The 18,004-nt window shown below is 36.2% G+C and overlaps 1 protein-coding gene across 8 annotated transcripts in view; it reads left to right on the forward strand.

The window, feature by feature from the left end:
• EXOC6 (exocyst complex component 6) overlaps window positions 1-18,004 on the forward strand; it is a 213,587-nt gene that overhangs the window by 84,949 nt on the left and 110,634 nt on the right. For all 8 annotated transcript variants that reach the window (XM_050802774.1, XM_050802781.1, XM_050802773.1 and 5 more), the window contains 5 exons: window positions 1,914-1,960; window positions 2,079-2,199; window positions 3,917-3,988; window positions 8,763-8,860; window positions 16,457-16,562. In XM_050802774.1, the coding sequence (XP_050658731.1) occupies window positions 1,914-1,960; window positions 2,079-2,199; window positions 3,917-3,988; window positions 8,763-8,860; window positions 16,457-16,562 (444 nt within the window). The remainder of the gene's footprint in view (window positions 1-1,913; window positions 1,961-2,078; window positions 2,200-3,916; window positions 3,989-8,762; window positions 8,861-16,456; window positions 16,563-18,004) is intronic.

An 18,004-nucleotide genomic window follows, 5' to 3' on the forward strand; every position in this document is an offset into this window, starting at 1 on the left:
GAAAAGAGGTTGTTTTCAAGTAAACAAAACAATAAAATATTTTCAATTCTGAAAAAAGTAACTGTCAACTTAGGATTCTATATCCAGTGAAACAAGGGCAGAGATAGACATTTTCAGACAAAGAAGAGCAGAGTCGGCCACTAAGATGCGCTTACTAAGGAGATTCTAAGGATATGCTTCAAACAAAAGGAATGTGATGCCAGATGGAAGATGTGAGATGCAAGAAGGAATGAATAGCAAAAAAAGTATCAATATTTAGGTAAATCTAAAATGACTGTAGGAAATACTATAAAATATTATGGATATTAAAACAGCATAGAATTTTAATTTGTGCAGCAGCAATAAGAAAAAAATAAGATAGAATTAAAATACACAACAATAACATAAACATCAGAATGAGATAGAAGTTAATGAAATTAAACTATCCTACGGTCTAAAGTGTCCAGCAGAAGAGTAAAAACATTGACTAGCTTTAAGAGTTTGGTTATTTAAGGATGTGTAATGTGATTTCTAGAGTAACCACTGAAGGAATAGAAACAGGGTATATATACTTTTATGTAATACAGGGAGAGCTAGAATTATAAGAATACAATTTTTTGTTTGTGTGCTTTTGAGTTGATAAAAATGGTAATTCTAAACCTGTAAGCACTTGATAACATTGACTCAAAGTATTTAAAGCACAATTGCCACAACTACAAGGAGAAATAGAAAACCCACAAGTATAGCGAGTTTTGTTTTGTTTTTTGAGACAGTCTCGCTCTGTCACCCAGTCTGGAGTGCAGTGGTGTGATCTTGGCTCACTGCAAGCTCCGCCTCCCAGGTTCATGCCATTCTTCTGCCTCAGCCTCCCGAGTAGCTGGGACTACAGGTGCCCGCTGCCACATCCGGCTAATTTTTTGTATTTTTAGTAGAGACGGGATTTCACCATGTTAGCCAGGATGGTCTCGATCTCCTGACCTCGTGATCCGCCTACCTCGGCCTCCCAAAGTGCTGGGATTACAGACGTGAGCCACCGTGCCCGGCCAGCGAGTTTTAAAATACGTGTCAGTATATTCTAAATCAAGTAGACATAACATTAGTAAGAATACAAAACATGCTTAATAGGCTTCATCTAATGGAATATATAGAATCCTATTTCAACAACTATAGGAACATATTCTTTTCAAGCACACATGGACCGTTATTAAAAATTTGACTACATACTATGCTATAAAGCAAGTATCAGGAAATATCAAGCATTTGGTGTCATGTAGACTATATTTTCCAGTCACAGTATTTCTAAGCTAAAATGTATTAACAATCCTCACCCCAAAACACCTGGAAAAAAACCCCAGATGTTTGAAAATTTGATCACGTTTATGAAATTTGCAAAACATAGCCTTTGAACTTAATTGAAATATGAAATATTTCATGTAATAAACTTTTTATGAATGAAAGTCAAATGATCAAATATTTTTCTATATGCCTTTTGTTAAAATTATAAACAATAGACAATCATAAAACCACAAAAGGTTTTGGCAGAAGATATAATCTGATTACTATTTGAAAAATATCATTCTGGCAGCTGTATAGAGAATAGACTGTAGGGGACAGGCTGGGAGTTGGGGAGATTATGAAGGAGGATGGTATAATAAATAGTCAAAGTAGAGGTGATGACAGCTTTGACTAGTCTGCTGAGAAGGGGGTTCTGAAATCATATTTCCTTTTTAACTTGTTTATCTCCTTTCGAATGTACATTCCATGAGAGTAAGGACTTTTTGTTATTTACAAATATATCGCTGGTACCTAAAAATGTATGTGGCATGTAGTAGGCTCTCAATAAATATTTGTTAATGAAGTTGTAGTGACTTGGAACTTACCTTTATGTTACCGGTATTTATTGGTTTAAATTGATTTTTATTTTTCATTTTAAGCATGAAACAGTTGATGGCTATAGAAGATATTTCACTCAAATTGTAGGGTATGTATCTAATATGGAAATAACTATTATTAATTTTATATTATGTTAAATGCCAGAAATACTTATTTTCTATTTGGGTTTTTTTTGTAACACGTGCTTTGGTAATTACTGTTTTTAGGTTCTTTGTGGTAGAAGATCACATTTTACATGTGACCCAAGGATTAGTAACCAGAGCATACACTGATGAACTTTGGAACATGGCCCTCTCAAAGATAATTGCTGTCCTTAGAGCTCATTCAGTAAGTCAGACAATTTACATTACTAAAATTTTAATTCAGTTACTTCAAGAACTTCTGAGCTGCATAATGTCAGAGGAAAACTGTACCTCCATCATACTGCATTTTTTTAGTAGTTGCTCAGATTTGGAAGTAGTAATGTCAGACTTTTGTTTGGTGATATCAGGCTATGATTTTGCAACTGACTAGGGCTTCCCAAAATACTTTTATTCTAGCATTATAGAAAATGAAGAATTAAGCAGGTCTCATTAGTCTCAACTGACCTCTTAATTAGATCACTGAAAAGCACCATGAAGAAAATGTTTTTAATTACCATTTCAATTCTTTGTTTCTCAAATAAACTCTACCATTAAAACTCAATAGAACTTGTTCTTCAGTGTTTACAATTTACAGTAATACACTATAATAATGCATTTCTTTAAAATTTGCAGTTTTCAAAATTTCAACTCATTTGAAATATTGAACCTTTGTGTAATGAGAGGTTTTTATAGATGAAAATTAAATGATCAACTATTTTCCTAATGCCTTTTCTGGAAATAACAAATATGTTAGTTTCATAAAGACAATACTTAGTATAGTCCTTTTTAAAAGATAGTAGTTTTACCTTTATTAATATATTTTCATATTTAAAATTTTGTCTATTTATAATTTTATAATTTTTATAATTGATCATTGAGATTTTAAAAATATTGAAGAAAGATTGTTAGCTTATATGATATTAAGATTATAAATAAGCTACATTTTTATTTATCAGGAATGTAGATTCTTGATACACTGTCCAATGAACTACAACTTTTCCCAGCGTATTAATAAGGAACAATACATTTTATGGTCAATATTCAGATCAGCTCTGAGTATATAAAGTATGTTTCCTGTTAATTCCATGACACCAAATGTGAAGTCATATTAGATACAACATATCACTTTCAAAATCTTATTAAATGCTATGAAAGGGACAGAGTAAATCTCACTGTCCCTTTGAAATTAATACTTTTCTTTTGGTTAATTACTAAGAAAATAATGAAATTGGCCGGGCGCGGTGGCTCAAGCCTGTAATCCCAGCACTTTGGGAGGCCGAGACGGGTGGATCACAAGGTCAGGAGATCGAGACCATCCTGGCTAACCCGGTGAAACCCCGTCTCTACTAAAAAATACAAAAAACTAGCCGGGTGAGGTGGCAGGCGCCTGTAATCCCAGCTACTCGGGAGGCTGAGGCAGGAGAATGGTGTAAACCCGGGAGGCGGAGCTTGCAGTGAGCTGAGATCCGGCCACTGCACTCTAGCCTGGGCGACAGAGCGAGACTCCGCCTAAAAAAAAAAAAAAAAAAAAAAAAAAAAAAAGAAAATAATGAAATTGTAATTCTTAGTATTGGAAAAAGTAATACATAGTGTCTCTTTTATAAGATGGAAAATAAGTAAATAGATGAAATGTGAAAATACATAGGGTCTGTATAAACTTTTTTCAGTTTAAATAACTAATTCCTTAAAATCTAAAGACTTTTGAAACGTAAACATCGTAAGTATCATATTATGATCTCCCTCTAAAAGTTTATACTGAATAGAGAAGGTCAGTTGTGGATCTAACCAACCAAGATTTTAAACTTATTATAAGTCTGGCAGATTAAAAGAAACATTATCAAGTTCTTATTTCTTAGTTTTTAATCATGACTCTGGTTTGTTGTTTTCGGTGTTTTGTTTTGTTTGTGTGTTTCCACCCTCAGTCCTATTGCACTGATCCTGATCTTGTTCTGGAGTTGAAGAATCTTATTGTAATATTTGCAGATACTTTACAGGTGGGTGATAACCTAACAATTAATGGTTATTCTGATCACTTAAAAACATACAAAATATAGACTATATTCATTTATGTTGTTGTAGATTAGTGGCAGTAAATTAGTAGTAATAAATGTTTACCTACGTATTGGTATTCTGCTATTACCCAGAACTATTCATACCACTTCCTTTTCAGTTATGAAGCTTAGACAGAACTCAGGGATGCTACCATCTTTTAAAATATTGATCATTCAGTTGGAATAAAGTCTTTTTACAGTTAAAAAAATAAAAAAAGAATACAGAATATAATGGAAAGAACCCTGAACTAGAAATTAGAAGATATAAATTCTGCCTTAGGGCAGTGAGAAATGGGTTCTAGAATCACATAGACCCAGAGTTTCTGTTCTGCCTGTGCTGTTGACTAATTGTATGCCTGCAGGTTCTTTAAGCTTTAGATCCTTATTTGTGAAAATGGGTTTATTACTAATTTCAGAATTGTTTTTAGTTTTAAATATGATACTTTGTATGAAAACATGTGATTTGAAAACTGTGTTCATATTCTTCCTGGTTTCTGGTTTTCCATGAGTTCTGTGAGCAAATCACTTTACTTTTTTGAACTGTTTTTTTCTTTTTAAAAATAAGGAGGATTGTTTGAACCCAGGAGGTGGAGGTTGCCGTGAGCCGAGATTGCGCCACTGCACTCTCCTGGGCAACAGAGCGAGACTCCATCTCAAAACAAACAAACAAAAAACACGAAAGAAACAAAAAAATAAGATTAAAACTAAGTATTTCGGCCGGGCGCGGTGGCTCAAGCCTGTAATCCCAGCACTTTGGGAGGCCGAGACGGGCGGATCACTAGGTCAGGAGATCGAGACCATCCTGGCTAACAGGGTGAAACCCCGTCTCTACTAAAAAATACAAAAAGCTAGCCAGGCGACGTGGCGGGCGCCTGTAGTCCCAGCTACTCGGGAGGCTGAGGCAGGAGAATGGCGCAAACCCGGGAGGCGGAGCTTGCAGTGAGCTGAGATCCGGTCACTGCACTCCAGCCCGGGCTACAGAGCAAGACTCCGTCTCAAAAAAAAAAAAAAAAAAAAAAAACTAAGTATTTCAAAACTCTGTTTTTGCGATTTTCAGTATCAAAGTTTTGAGATTTCTAGCTTGTCCTTCCTCCTTGATCACAGATAATAAAGAATTGATTGCATTTTCTTTTCCTGTGTAAATTTATGGGATTTTTATGGTTAGAAGTAACTTTTCATGAAGTACAGACTAGCATTTTCCAAAGTGTGATGAGCTGTTACTTAAAAAAAGTGTCCTGTGGTCCAAAAGTAAAACATATTTCTCTACTGAAAACTTTTCTGAGAGCAAATTTATACCCATAAGTTCCCAAAAGGAAGATGATTATGCAGCATTTTCCCAATATATTTGACCCTTGAATCTTTTTCCCCCTTAGAACAGCTTTTAGATCTAGAACTTTATATAATATGCTTTGGGAAATCCTGATTTAAACTCTTTGCTTTATCACAAGAGTCTTTGCCTCTTAGAATTATAGTTTTCTACTTTATTCTTAAACCTAAAGAGAAGATTCCACAAGCTCCTTTAGTAAATTATTTTATTACTCATGTCTATTATATATTAATTTGTATGGCTTATATTGTAACAGTGGAATAATGTGGGATTTTTTGTTGTTGTTTTCATAAACTTTGTGATGACTGTATAATATTGATCTCACTGCAATAAAACTTTTAGTAAGCTTTATTTGGGGCTGTCCAAATTTTGGGCACCCATTTCTAAGTAGCTTGAGATATTAGGTTGGTGCAAAAGTAATTGTGATTTTTGCCATGGAGAGTAAAAGCAATAGTAATTTTAGATAGTAATTTTGCTGTACTTAATGACTTACAGCACTTCTATTCAAAGTGTGGTCTAGGGACCACTGGTCTGCAAACTGTTTATTACTAGTCTGCAAATTATCTCTTAGATCCATAACAAAAAGGAGTTTTCCTCGGAATGTAAATTAACTATATCCCCAAGTACAAAGTTTAGTGCGATTGGCATCTTGCTACAAGCAAGACTTTTTTCAATATAGGTAGCAGCATCAATTTGTATTCTGGTGCAAACTCCTTATTTCTTTGTAGACTGTAATAAATAGTTATTGGACTGGACTTTGAGTACAGCTGAATCTACAGTATTTGATATGGTACCAAGGAATTCTCCAGAGAATCAAAGGAAAGTCAAAGATAATATTTAGGTAATATTGGCACTGTAAAAGCAACAATGATAGTTACATAAACCCTTGCAAGGATACCTTTCTCATATTATTGCTTTGAAATATGACTGGAGAAGTCAACCACTCCTTCCTACTTTTTCAGAGTTTCTGCAGTATTTTCATTTCACTGAAAGCTGACAGGTTCAGTATTAGATCCATCTTATACTGAATTAATGATTGCTGGCTTTTAAATTTATAACTATTAATTAAAGAACTGGTAAGTGTCTTTTCATGAAAACTAATTAAAGAATGTTATATAATATTTAGATTTTTAAATCGGCCCTTGCCACCCTAAGGAAATCTTGCTTTTTAAAATGCTGGTATTTTATCATCTAAAACAAAACTGACTAAACAATAAAGTAAAAAAAGTAATACCAGCATATTTATATTCCTTACTACCTATTAGGCAAATAACAAGTAAACATTTATTGATTCCTTTATTAACATTTTTTGAGTACCCAATACATGTTAGCAGACTAGTTGATGTATAAAATAGTAGAGACATAGAAGTCAGTAAGACAGTAGGGACGTAAAAGTCCTTGGCTTCAAGAAATTCACAGTTTAGTTGTAAACAAATAAAATGCTTAATAAGGCATCCTAATGCAGCAAGCAATATGTTAGCTTTGAGCTTGCAGAAGATGGAATGACTAACTTAGATTCTAGGAGTTGAAGAAGGCTATACAGAAAGTTGAAACTTGAGCTGGGTTTTGAAGGTGAGTTCAGCAAATAGATAAGAAAGAAAGGGTATTAATGGAAGAAAAAATAGCATTTGTAAACTATAGATAAAAGCATGGTGTGGTGAAAGTGAAATGGAGCAGCTTGATAGTATTAGAAACTGTAGAATATAGGTGTGAACAAGGAAGGGCAAATAGTGGTGATGAAACTGACCCAGATTATGGGACGTCTTGTGGGACTTTAGTAAGCATTTTGTAGTTTTTAGGCAGGGGAGTGGCACAATCAGATTTATACTTTTGAATGGCAATTTTGAGAATCTGGGAAATAGATTGAGAGAGAGAGAGAGATGGTTGAAAGTTTAGAAAGCTTTTACAATGGTCTAAGTAAGAGATATTAAGGACCTGAGATAAAGCAGTGGCACTAAGAATATTTCTGGAAGAAAGATGGGTAGATAATGGAGAATGAAAGATTTGATTTATAAAAGAGGTAAAATCAGAAGAATTTGGGACTACTTTGTGTGTGTGTGTATGTGTGTGTGGTGGGGGTAGGGTGTTTAGGTGGTTTTCTAGATTCTCTGTTGATAAACTAGGTTGATGTTAGCATTATTATTATGGATAGGAAATAAGAGGAACACTTGATTTCACTGGGGAGAGAGGAAGTAAGCTTAATGTACTTGCTGACTGAGTGAATGGAGATGAAACAGGTGTTGGAATTAAATATTTGGAATTTAGAGAGGCCTAGCTAGAGATACAGATTTGAAGTAATCATCAGAGGTTGAAATCATTAGACTTGAGATTGCCCTAGGGAGCTAGAAGTAAAGAATAAAGGATAGAGATAGAAGTTACACAAGGAAACTGGAAGGATTGTTCATAGATGTAAAAGGAGAATAAGAAGAGTGATTGGTGTTACAGAATTGAAAGCAGAAGAATTTCAAGAAAGAGATGTCAGGTAGAGTGAGATCATTGAATTTGATATTTAGGAGATAGTCTGTTGTGACGTTGTTGAGTAGTTTAAATAAAGGAATAGAAATGAGAGATTGTAGTACATTTGACTGTGAAGGGAGTGACAGCGGCAGCTGACAGGCTACAGAAAATTGAGGGAGAGCTGTTTTGGTCTCTTGTTTTTCTTGGCTTAAAGATGGAAAACAGTTTAGCATATTTATTTAGCCGAGAGAAAGGTGCCTGTGGAAGTTAAAGACATAATAGAGTAAGAAGTTAACCCATGGAATGGTTTATGTGGAAGGAGATAGGCTCAAAAACAAAGATGGAGAGAGAAACCTTAGAGAGACAAGTGGAGAATTCTGTGAGGTAAGAGAGAATGTTTGGTCCCAATATGGGTAAGATTTCAGTTAGTTTGGAGTCGGAAAAGAATAAAATTTGGAAGTGTGAATGTTTAATGGAAAGATGTAAATTTTCCCAATAGGACAAACTCAATCTTAAATTGAAGGTGCAAAAGGAAGCCAGCCTGTCTCAGACAGAATCCATTCCCTTTTCTTCTTGTATCCTATTTAGGCACCACTTCCCAAGACACTGTTATGTAAAAACTTATCTTGAATTTTTTCTTCCAGCTGTGACTTTTAATACTTTTTAAGGCTAACGCTGTAATCATTACTGAAAAGAGAAAAATTGGAAAAACCATTCTATTCTCATAAAACTCTTTCTGGACCTCTTTTTTTACCAAATGCAATGTAGTAGAAAGTCAAAATATATCTTTTTATTTTCTTACTGTGAGAATGCCATACAATGGGATCTAGTGATTCTTTCCAAATGATTCTCTAGTATTCCCAACATTTTTAATGAATATTTTTGTACACTTGTTTATCTGCTTTGTTTTTTTTTTTTTTTTTTGTATTTTAGGGTTATGGTTTTCCAGTGAACCGACTTTTTGACCTTTTATTTGAAATAAGAGATCAATACAATGAAACACTGCTTAAGAAATGGGCTGGAGTTTTCAGGTTAGTCTAAGTCATGGTGCCTTAATATAATGAATACGTTTGTCAAATACTCAAGTGGTTCATTTGCATATATTAATAAAAATGCTTATAATCATTTTTCTTGTAGTAAAGTACACATAGAATTTACCATCTTAGCCATTTTCAAGTGTATAGTTCAGTGGTGTACACTCACATTGTTGCAACTGTCGTCACCATCCATTTCCAGAACGTTTTCCTCTTCCCAAATAGAAACTCTTACTCACTTAACAATTAACTGTCCATTTCCCCCTTCCCCCAGCCTCTGGCAACCACCACTCCTGCTTTGTCTCTAAAATTGACTGCTCTAGGTACCTCATGTAAGTGGAATCATATATGTTTGTTCTTCTGTGTCTGGATCATTTCACTTAACACAGTGTCTTCAAGGTTCATCCATGTTGTAGCATGTCAGAATTTCATTCCTTTTTAAGGCTAATATTCCATTGTCTTTATATATCACATTTTGTTTATCAGTTCATCTGTTGATGGACATTTAGGTTCCTTCCACCTTTTGACTATTGTGAATAATGCTGCTGTGAACGTGAGTACAGTATACATATATCTGTTTGAGTCTCTGCTTTCAAATCTTTTGGGTTTATACCCAGAAGTGAAATGCTGGATCATATGTAAATATACCTTTAACTTTTTGAGGAACTAGCCTACTGTTTCCATAGTGGCTGTAACATTTCTAATCAGTTTTTAATTATACTTACTTGTAGTTCTAATATCTGTAATTTTTTCCTAGTAAATGATTAAATACTTACAAGGCTGTAAGTATTCAAAGATATTTTGTATTAGAGGCAGAAATTTACAGCTTTTAAATTTTGTTTTGGGCAAGTGCTGTTTTTACAAACAACATCACTAGATTAAGAATCTTAAAGAAGCTAAAGAGCAAATTACTTTTGCTTTAACCACTTCTCTGCAGGCCATGGACAAAAGCATTTTAATATCTATATAACTTTTTAGTGACATGAGAAGAGAAATATGCCCCCCCACTTTAATTGCTAGAAGTTTTCCTCCCTCCCTTCTTTCTCGCTCTCTCTTTTTGTCTCTTTCTCTCCATCCTTCTCCCTTTCGGGAAGAAAAAGTCAATCTTGAGGTTTTACATCTTGTTTACCCAAAATATGATAGAAGTAATGTGTCAATATTTGATGATGTTAAAATAAAAGTATGTTAGATGATTTAATACCAGCTTAGCACTTATCCCATCAGCTTTCAAAGCTATGGAGGTTGACCTTCTAAATACTGTAATAGGAATCTTCGAACAGGGTGAGGTGGCTTATGCCTGTAATCCTAGCACTTTGGGAGGCCAAGATGGAAGGATCGCTTGAGGCCAGGAGTTTGAGACCAGCCTGGATGACATAGTGAGACCCTGTCTCTACAAATAAAAAATAAAAAAATTAGCTGAGCATAGTGGTGCGCACCTGTAATCCCAGCTACTTGGGAAGTTGGGGCAGGAGGATTACTTGAGCCCAGGTGTTTGAGGCTGCAGTGAGCTATAATCACACCACTGCACTCCACCCTGCACAATAGGGTAAGACTGTGCTCTTAAAAACAATTTTTTTAAATGCCTGAGTGGCTCATAAGGTGATACACATCTAGTAAAATCAACTGAACAAGTCCTTATTTGAGTTTTTTGTATTTACATTCTTCAAGAGTGGTATTATCAGGATGCTATCCCAGATGGATAATTGACAGTCCTGATGAGTCATATGTAACTATCAACAATTATTTTTATTAACTATTTTAAAAATAAAGGTAGCATTTATTGATAAAGATGGTAATCTAGAAAATATATGCTATGGTACAATGTATAATATGATGTAATATGATATTTTTATAGTTATAAAATCTTATAGAGTTGATGTTATTTAATTGGCCTCTTCAGAAGGGTGTTTATGTTTTCATAACTGTTGATAGATTGTATTGGGCCAGCTATTCTCTCTTACCTATCTTAAGACTTCTAGTAGTAAGATTGTTCCTCAAGACTGGGGAAACCATGTGGTGTTGTTTTCTCTCTGGGAAGCTAATGGCTTCATTCACATAGAGATAGGATTAATTTTATCCTCCAGAGTAATAGTGGAGGAGAACAAATGATAGCATGTCAATTTTAATACACAATTTCCAAATATATTTTGACTCCTGTTTTTAATACTCTTCCAGATCGTGCTTTTTGCCTAATTTTTTTTTTTTTTTTGAGACGGAGTCTTGCACTGTCACCCAGGCTGGAGTGCAGTGGTGCGATCTTGGCTCACTGCAAGCTCTGCCTCCCGGGTTCACGCCATTTTCCTGCCTCAGCCTCCCTAGTAGCTGGGACTACAGGTGCCTGCCGCCACGCCCGGCTAATTTTTTGTACTTTTAGTAGTGACAGGGTTTCACGATGTTAGCCAGGATGGTCTCAGTCTCCCGACCTCATGATGCACGCACCTTGGCCTCCCAAAGTGCTAGGATTACAGGCGTGAGCCACCATGTCTGGCTACCTAAATTTTTAAGAAGTAGCAGAACTTAAGCTTTGTTTACCTCTGACCCGTATCCTCAAATATTTTATAAATAGTGAATTGACAACCCAACAATTAAATGGGGGAAAAAGAAAAATTATCAATATTGAGTGATATTCAAAACTTGACTACTTCCATGACAAAATTTATAACCCGACTACGGTTATAGTTTATCTGTATGCAGCTATCTCTCACTATATTATGAGCCCTGTTTTATTTTTGTATTATTTTTGGATATATGTGCTTTTATTTAGTTTTTAATTGACAGTAATTGTATAGATTTATGAGGTACAGTTTGATGTTTTGATATATACATTATGGAATGATTAAATCAAGCAAATTAACATATCCATCACCTCACATACTTATTTTTTTCTTTTAGTGGTGCAAACATTTAAAATCTACTGTTAGCGATTTGAAATATATGTTACATTATTATTAACTGTAGTCACCTTTTGGAATAGATCTCAAAAACCTGTTTCCCTGTCTAACTGAAACTGTACTCTTTGACGAACATCTTGGCATCTCCCTACCCTGCCTACCCCACTTTCTGATTGCCCTACCCTCTGGTAACCTATAAACCAGAAATCATGCTTCTGTCTACTTCTATTAGTGTGACTTTTTTAGATTCTTCATATAAGTAAGATTATGCAGTATTTGACTTCCTGTGCCTAGCTTATGTCACTTAGCATAGTGTCCTCAAGGTTCATCCTTGTTGCAAATGACAGAATTTCCTTCTTTTATAGGGCTGAATAGTATTCCATTGTGTATATCACATGGTTTTTTATCAATTCAAAGGTCAATTGCATATTTTGGCTATTGTGAATAATTCTGCAGTGAACATGGGAGTGCGGATATTGCTCTGAGATACTGATTTTTTAAAAAAATTTTTATTTATTTATTTTTTTTGAAACGGAGTCTTTGCTCTGTTACCCAGGCTGGAGTGCAGCAGCATGATCTTGGCTCATGGCAGCCCTCGCCTCCCAGGCTCAAGCAATTCTCCTGCCTCTGCCTCCCAAGTAGTTGGGATTACAGGTGTGCACCACTATGCCCAGCTAATTTTTGTATTTTTAGTAGAGACGGGATTTCACCATCTTGGTCAGGCTGGTTTCAAACTCTGACCTCAATGATCCACCTGCCTCGGCCTCCCAGAGTGCTAGGATTACAGATGTGAGCCACTATGTCTGGCTTGATACTGATTTTAATTCTTTTGGTTATGCACCCGGAAATGAGATTATTGGGATCATATAGTAGTTCTATTTTTAGTTTTTTGAGGAAGCTCCATCCTGTTTTCCATAATGGATATACTAATTTACATTGCCACCAATGGTGTGCAAAGGCTCCCTTTCTCCACATCCTCACTAACACTTATCTTGTGTCTGTTAGATAATAGCTATTCTAACAGTTGTGAGGTGATACCTCCTTGTATTTTTTTTTTTGAGATGGAGTTTTGCTCTTGTCACCCAGGCTAGAGTGCAATCTCAGCTCACTGCAACCTCTGCCTCCCAGGTTCAAGTGATTCTCCTGCCTCAGCCTCCTGAGTAGCTGGGATTACAGTCATGCACCACCATGCCTGTCTAATTTTGTATTTTTAGTAGAGATGGGGTTTCTCTATGTTGGTCAGGCTGGTCTCGAACTCCTGACCTCAGGTGACCCACCTGCCTCTGCCTCCCAAAGTGCTGGGATTACAGGCATGAGCCACCGTGCCTTGCCAGCCTTGTTGTATTTTTAATTTGGATTTCCCTGATGATTAGTGATGTTGAGTTTTGCTTATTCCTGATCTGTATACCTGTTGGACATTTTTGTGTCTTCTTTTGATAAATATCTATTCAAGTCCTTTGCCCACTTTTTAATTCAGTGATTTGTTTTCTTGCTATTTATTTGAGTTCCTTATGTATTTTGGATACTAACTCCTTATATGTATCAGATATATATCAGCAAATATTTTCTCCCAATCTGTAACTTGCCTCTTCATTCTGTTAATTGTTTCCTTGCCGTGCAGAAGCTTTTTAGTTTGATGCAGTTTATTTGTCTACTATGGCTTTTGTTACCTGTGCTTTTGGGGTTATATTTTAAAAAGTCATTATCTAGACCAATGCCATGGAGCTATTTATATTCTTGATTGCCTAGCCCTAGTATAATGCCCGACAGAGTAGGAACTTATATGTGTTTATAGAATTTGGTTCTATAAACAGATCATTTTAATACTACATTAACATTTTTAGAATATAAATGTGCCTTTCATTAAATTATCTCTTCTTCCATAGTAACTGATTCCATGGCGTTTGTATGAAGTTAGTAGTTTATTGTCTTCTAGTGGTTACTTTCCCTGTAACTTGCCTTTTGACCTTTCATCATTTTTATTTTTAAAACAGAGACTGGGTTTTTGAGGCGGAGTCTTGCACTGTCACCCAGGCTGGAGTGCAGTGGCGCGATCTCGCCTCACTGCAAGCTCTGCCTCCCGGGTTCACGCCATTCTCCTGCCTCAGCCTCCCTAGTAGCTGGGACTACAGGCGCCCGCAGCCATGTGTTGTTGCCCAGGCTGGCCTGAAGTGTTCTGCCCGTATCAGCCTCCCAAAGATTATAGGCATGAGCCACCTCATTTAGCCCTGCCTTTTAATGTTTTACCTTAAAAAAAAAAAACTCTATGTAGAATGAAATAGAATTAGTGGAAGTAAATACCAAAAAAGTAATTTTTTAATTTTTTGGTAGAACTGGGTGTGGGTGATTAGTGGCACACGCCCTGTAGTCCCAGCTGCTCGGGAGGATAAGGTGTAAGAATCGCTTGAACCCGGGAGGCAGAGGCTGCAGTGAGCCAAGATTGCACTACTGCACTCCAGCCTGGGCGACAGAGTGAGAGCCTGTCTTTAAAAAAAAAAAAAAAAATTAAAAAAATAAAGCTCTCATTTATGCTACTTCCTTTCTACCCCTACTGTTGCAGCTTTAATTCAGATCCTCATCACCTTTTATTTAGATTATTCTTCAGTTTTTCTAAGTGATCTCTCTGTGTTCATTATTAGGCTTTTTCCAGTTTATCCTCCACACAGTGAATATCTTCCTATGACATTCCCTTTCCTAAAACCTTTTTTTTTTTTTTTGGAGACGGAGTCTCGCTCAGTCGCCTAGGCTGGAGTGCAGTGGCGCGATCTTGGCTCACTGCAAGCTCCACCTCCTGGGTTACGCCATTCTCCTGCCTCGGCCTCCTGAGTAGCTGGGACTACAGGCACATACCACCACGCCCGGCTAATTTTTTTATATTTTCAGCAGAGACAGAGTTTCACCGTGTTAGCCAGGATGGTCTCGATCTCCTGACCTCGTGATCCACCCGTCTTGGCCTCCCAAAGTGCTAGCATTACAGGCGTGAGCCACCGCGCCCGGCCCCCTAAAACCTTTTAATGCCTACAGAGTAAAATCTGGATGTCTGTTTGCCCACCTGTCCAATCTCATTTTTCACTATGTCCCTCAGACTTTATACTTAGTAATACTGCACTACCTGTGGTTTTACACCCCCTCCACACACACTAATGCTTTTTCACTCCTTATGCCTTTGCATATATATTCCAGTGGTCTAGAATGCTTTTCTCCCATAATCTCTTTACAAATTTTTTTCATCTGTAAAGACCCTACAGGACCCCTAACTTCTCTGTATAACTTTCCATGAGATGTTCTTCATGTAATTTGATAGTCATTTCCTTCTTTGTCCTGTTTCTGAACCTTGTACTTCTTGTATGTATAGCACAGCATTATAGATGTTATAAATTGTTTGCATATCTTTCTCTGTTAGATTTGAGAACAGGTATCTTGTGTTTATCTTCATGAGATAGGGAATTTTCATCACAGCCCAGAGCCTAGCACATAATAGGTGCTCAATAAATATTAATCAAACTGAATTCATTTAATTAAAAGGAAATCAGTGATTGGATGACAGTTACATTAGGACAGCCTAAGTTATGCTGTAGCAACAAAAATTCCCCAAATCTCAGTGGATGAACACATTTTATTCCTCACTCATACAGAAGCCCACAGTAAGTTTACTAGTTAGAGATACAAGCTATTTGCATTTGTGATTCTAACTTTTCAACATGTTGTCTTCCTTGTCACCATGGAAAGGAGGTTTACACAATTGGCTTATAAAGGCTTTAAACTCAAAGCAACACATGTCACTTCCATTCACAGCCCAGTGGCCAAAACTAGTCATATGGCCCTACCTAACTGCAAGGGGGTGTACAGGAGAGCACATGGATATTTGAGGAGTAGTAACTGTTTCTGCATCACCAACTATAAAAGATCCATTTTTAATCACATTATGAGAGGCTAAACAAATATAACACATTGTTTCGATCTTCAAGAGTTTATAATCTCATTGGGAAAAGAGAAGACACGAGATACACAACTTGAAAATTATTCCTATCAAGAATTATGACAGGAGGCCGGGCATGGTGGCTCAAGCCTGTAATCTCAGCACTGTAGGAGGCCGGGGCGGGCAGATCACAAGGTCAGAAGATGGAGACCATCCTGGCTAACATGGTGAAACCCCTTCTTTACTCAAAATACAAAAAATTAGGCAGGTGTAGTGGCACGCGCCTGTAGTCCCAGCTACTTGGGAGGCTGAGGCAGGAGAATCACTTGAACCTGGGAGGCGGAGGTTGCAGTGAGCTGAGATCACACCACTGCACTCCAGCCTGGGTGACAGAGCGAGACTCTGTCTCAAAAAAGAAAAAAAAAAAAAAAAAGAATTATGACAGGAATACTTTCCATTACATGGATCCTTTTTTAGTTACAGATAATGAACTTGTTGAGAATATATCACCTTGAGAATTGTTCTACACTAGAAAATAAAGTGCTGAGAGGTTGTAAAACAAACTAGTGGAAAAAGGAGATTGTACCTGAATTTTGAGGGACAAGACTTATTTGTTGTTGGATTTTAGAATTCTGGATGCTTAGGCTGTATCTTCCTATTTGGACCTTTAACTGACAAGTAAAAACTGCTTTTGTAATAGTTGGGGTTTTTTAAGGTATTGTCTTTTAGTACTCTAATAATATGCTTTGTAATGATAAGTTTTCAATTTTCCTTTCCTAACAGGGACATTTTTGAAGAAGATAATTATAGCCCCATCCCTATTGTCAATGAAGAAGAATATAAAATTGTCATCAGCAAATTTCCCTTTCAAGATCCAGACCTTGAAAAGGTACAAGCTAGTTTTTAATTCAAGTATTTTCTTAAAAATAAATTTGTGGTATTTGTTACTACATAATATTAAATATTAAGCTGAGACTGTAAATAAGAGTGGTTTCTTGGGGGACAAGTTTTTGTTGTATTGAGAAAACTATGTTTTGTTAAGTTTTAAAGAGTGTCTTACTACTACTACTACTACTACTACTACTACTACTACTACTACTGCTACTGCTACTGAGATTTTGATGACGTTAAGAAGGGACTTTCCTGGGGATACTAGAAGTAGTTGCCCCAAACGTTAGGTGGATTCCCAGGAGAGGTGTTACTAATGTTGGGTGGATTCCAAATGAAAAATAGATTTATAGTAATAAGAGTATATCCTAGGGAAAGAAACAAGAATTTCTTTGAATTGTTTATCACTGTGGAAGATTTTAAAAGAAGTACACTTTTACAAAAAGTTTATCTTGGTTAAATAAGTGATATGTGAAAGCAATAGCTACCTGTAGATTTCTTCCTGAAGTAGGAATATATACATTTTTTGAGTCAAGATATCTGAATAAAAGACAGGGTAGAGAAAGTAAGTAGACCAGCCATGTAGGAGATTCTCAGAATGCACATGAATCCATGTGTATGTGCATATATATGTGCAAACATGCTCCCTTGTACCTATCCAGTATCTTTGGGTAGAATTAGATCTCATTAGAAAAGGATGTCATAGTAACTGTAACTGTCACTTTTGTGTTCTCTTTATTCTTGTTTTTTTCTCCTTACTCTTCTTTACTATTTTCCCAACTTTTTATAATTCATTACCTTTCTAAATTTTTATTACTTCAGCATGAGCAAGACCAAATTCTGAGTGAATCGTGACTGTAAATTTTTGTTATATTTTTGTATATAAACTAAGCATATTATGTGTATTAGTCACTAAATACAGAACCAGGTAATTAAATGGATAGCTTCTAGATTATAGCTAATGCTGCCATTGCATATACCTATTAGCTATGTTTTAATACAAGAAGCCAGAATAATTATTCTAATTCTGTATTTTTTGAAAGCCCAGTGAAAGTTGTTCTGTCAAGAAATATCACCAGAATATTCTCTATCTTATGGCTTAGTTTTTTTTTTTTTTTTTTTTTGTAGTTACTGGTAATGAGTTTGTTCAGGCTAGTGTCTATATAAAGAGCACTAGACTAGGTCTAGATTCATGTGCCAGCTCTGCTTGTGGCTTTTTTTTTTCTTTGAGATGGAGTTTTGCTCTTGTTGCCCAGGCTGGAGTGCAATGATACCATCTCAGCTTACTGCAAACTCTGCCTCCTGAGTTCAAGTGATTCTCCTGCCTCAGCCTCCCGAGCAGCTGGGATTACAGGCATGCACCACCATGCCCAGCTAATTTTGTGATTTTTTTTAGTAGAGACAAAGGGTTTCACCATGTTGGTCAGGCTGTTCTCGAACTCC

Source organism: Macaca thibetana, chromosome 9, assembly GCF_024542745.1.
Source record: "Macaca thibetana thibetana isolate TM-01 chromosome 9, ASM2454274v1, whole genome shotgun sequence".
Lineage (NCBI taxonomy): Eukaryota > Metazoa > Chordata > Mammalia > Primates > Cercopithecidae > Macaca > Macaca thibetana.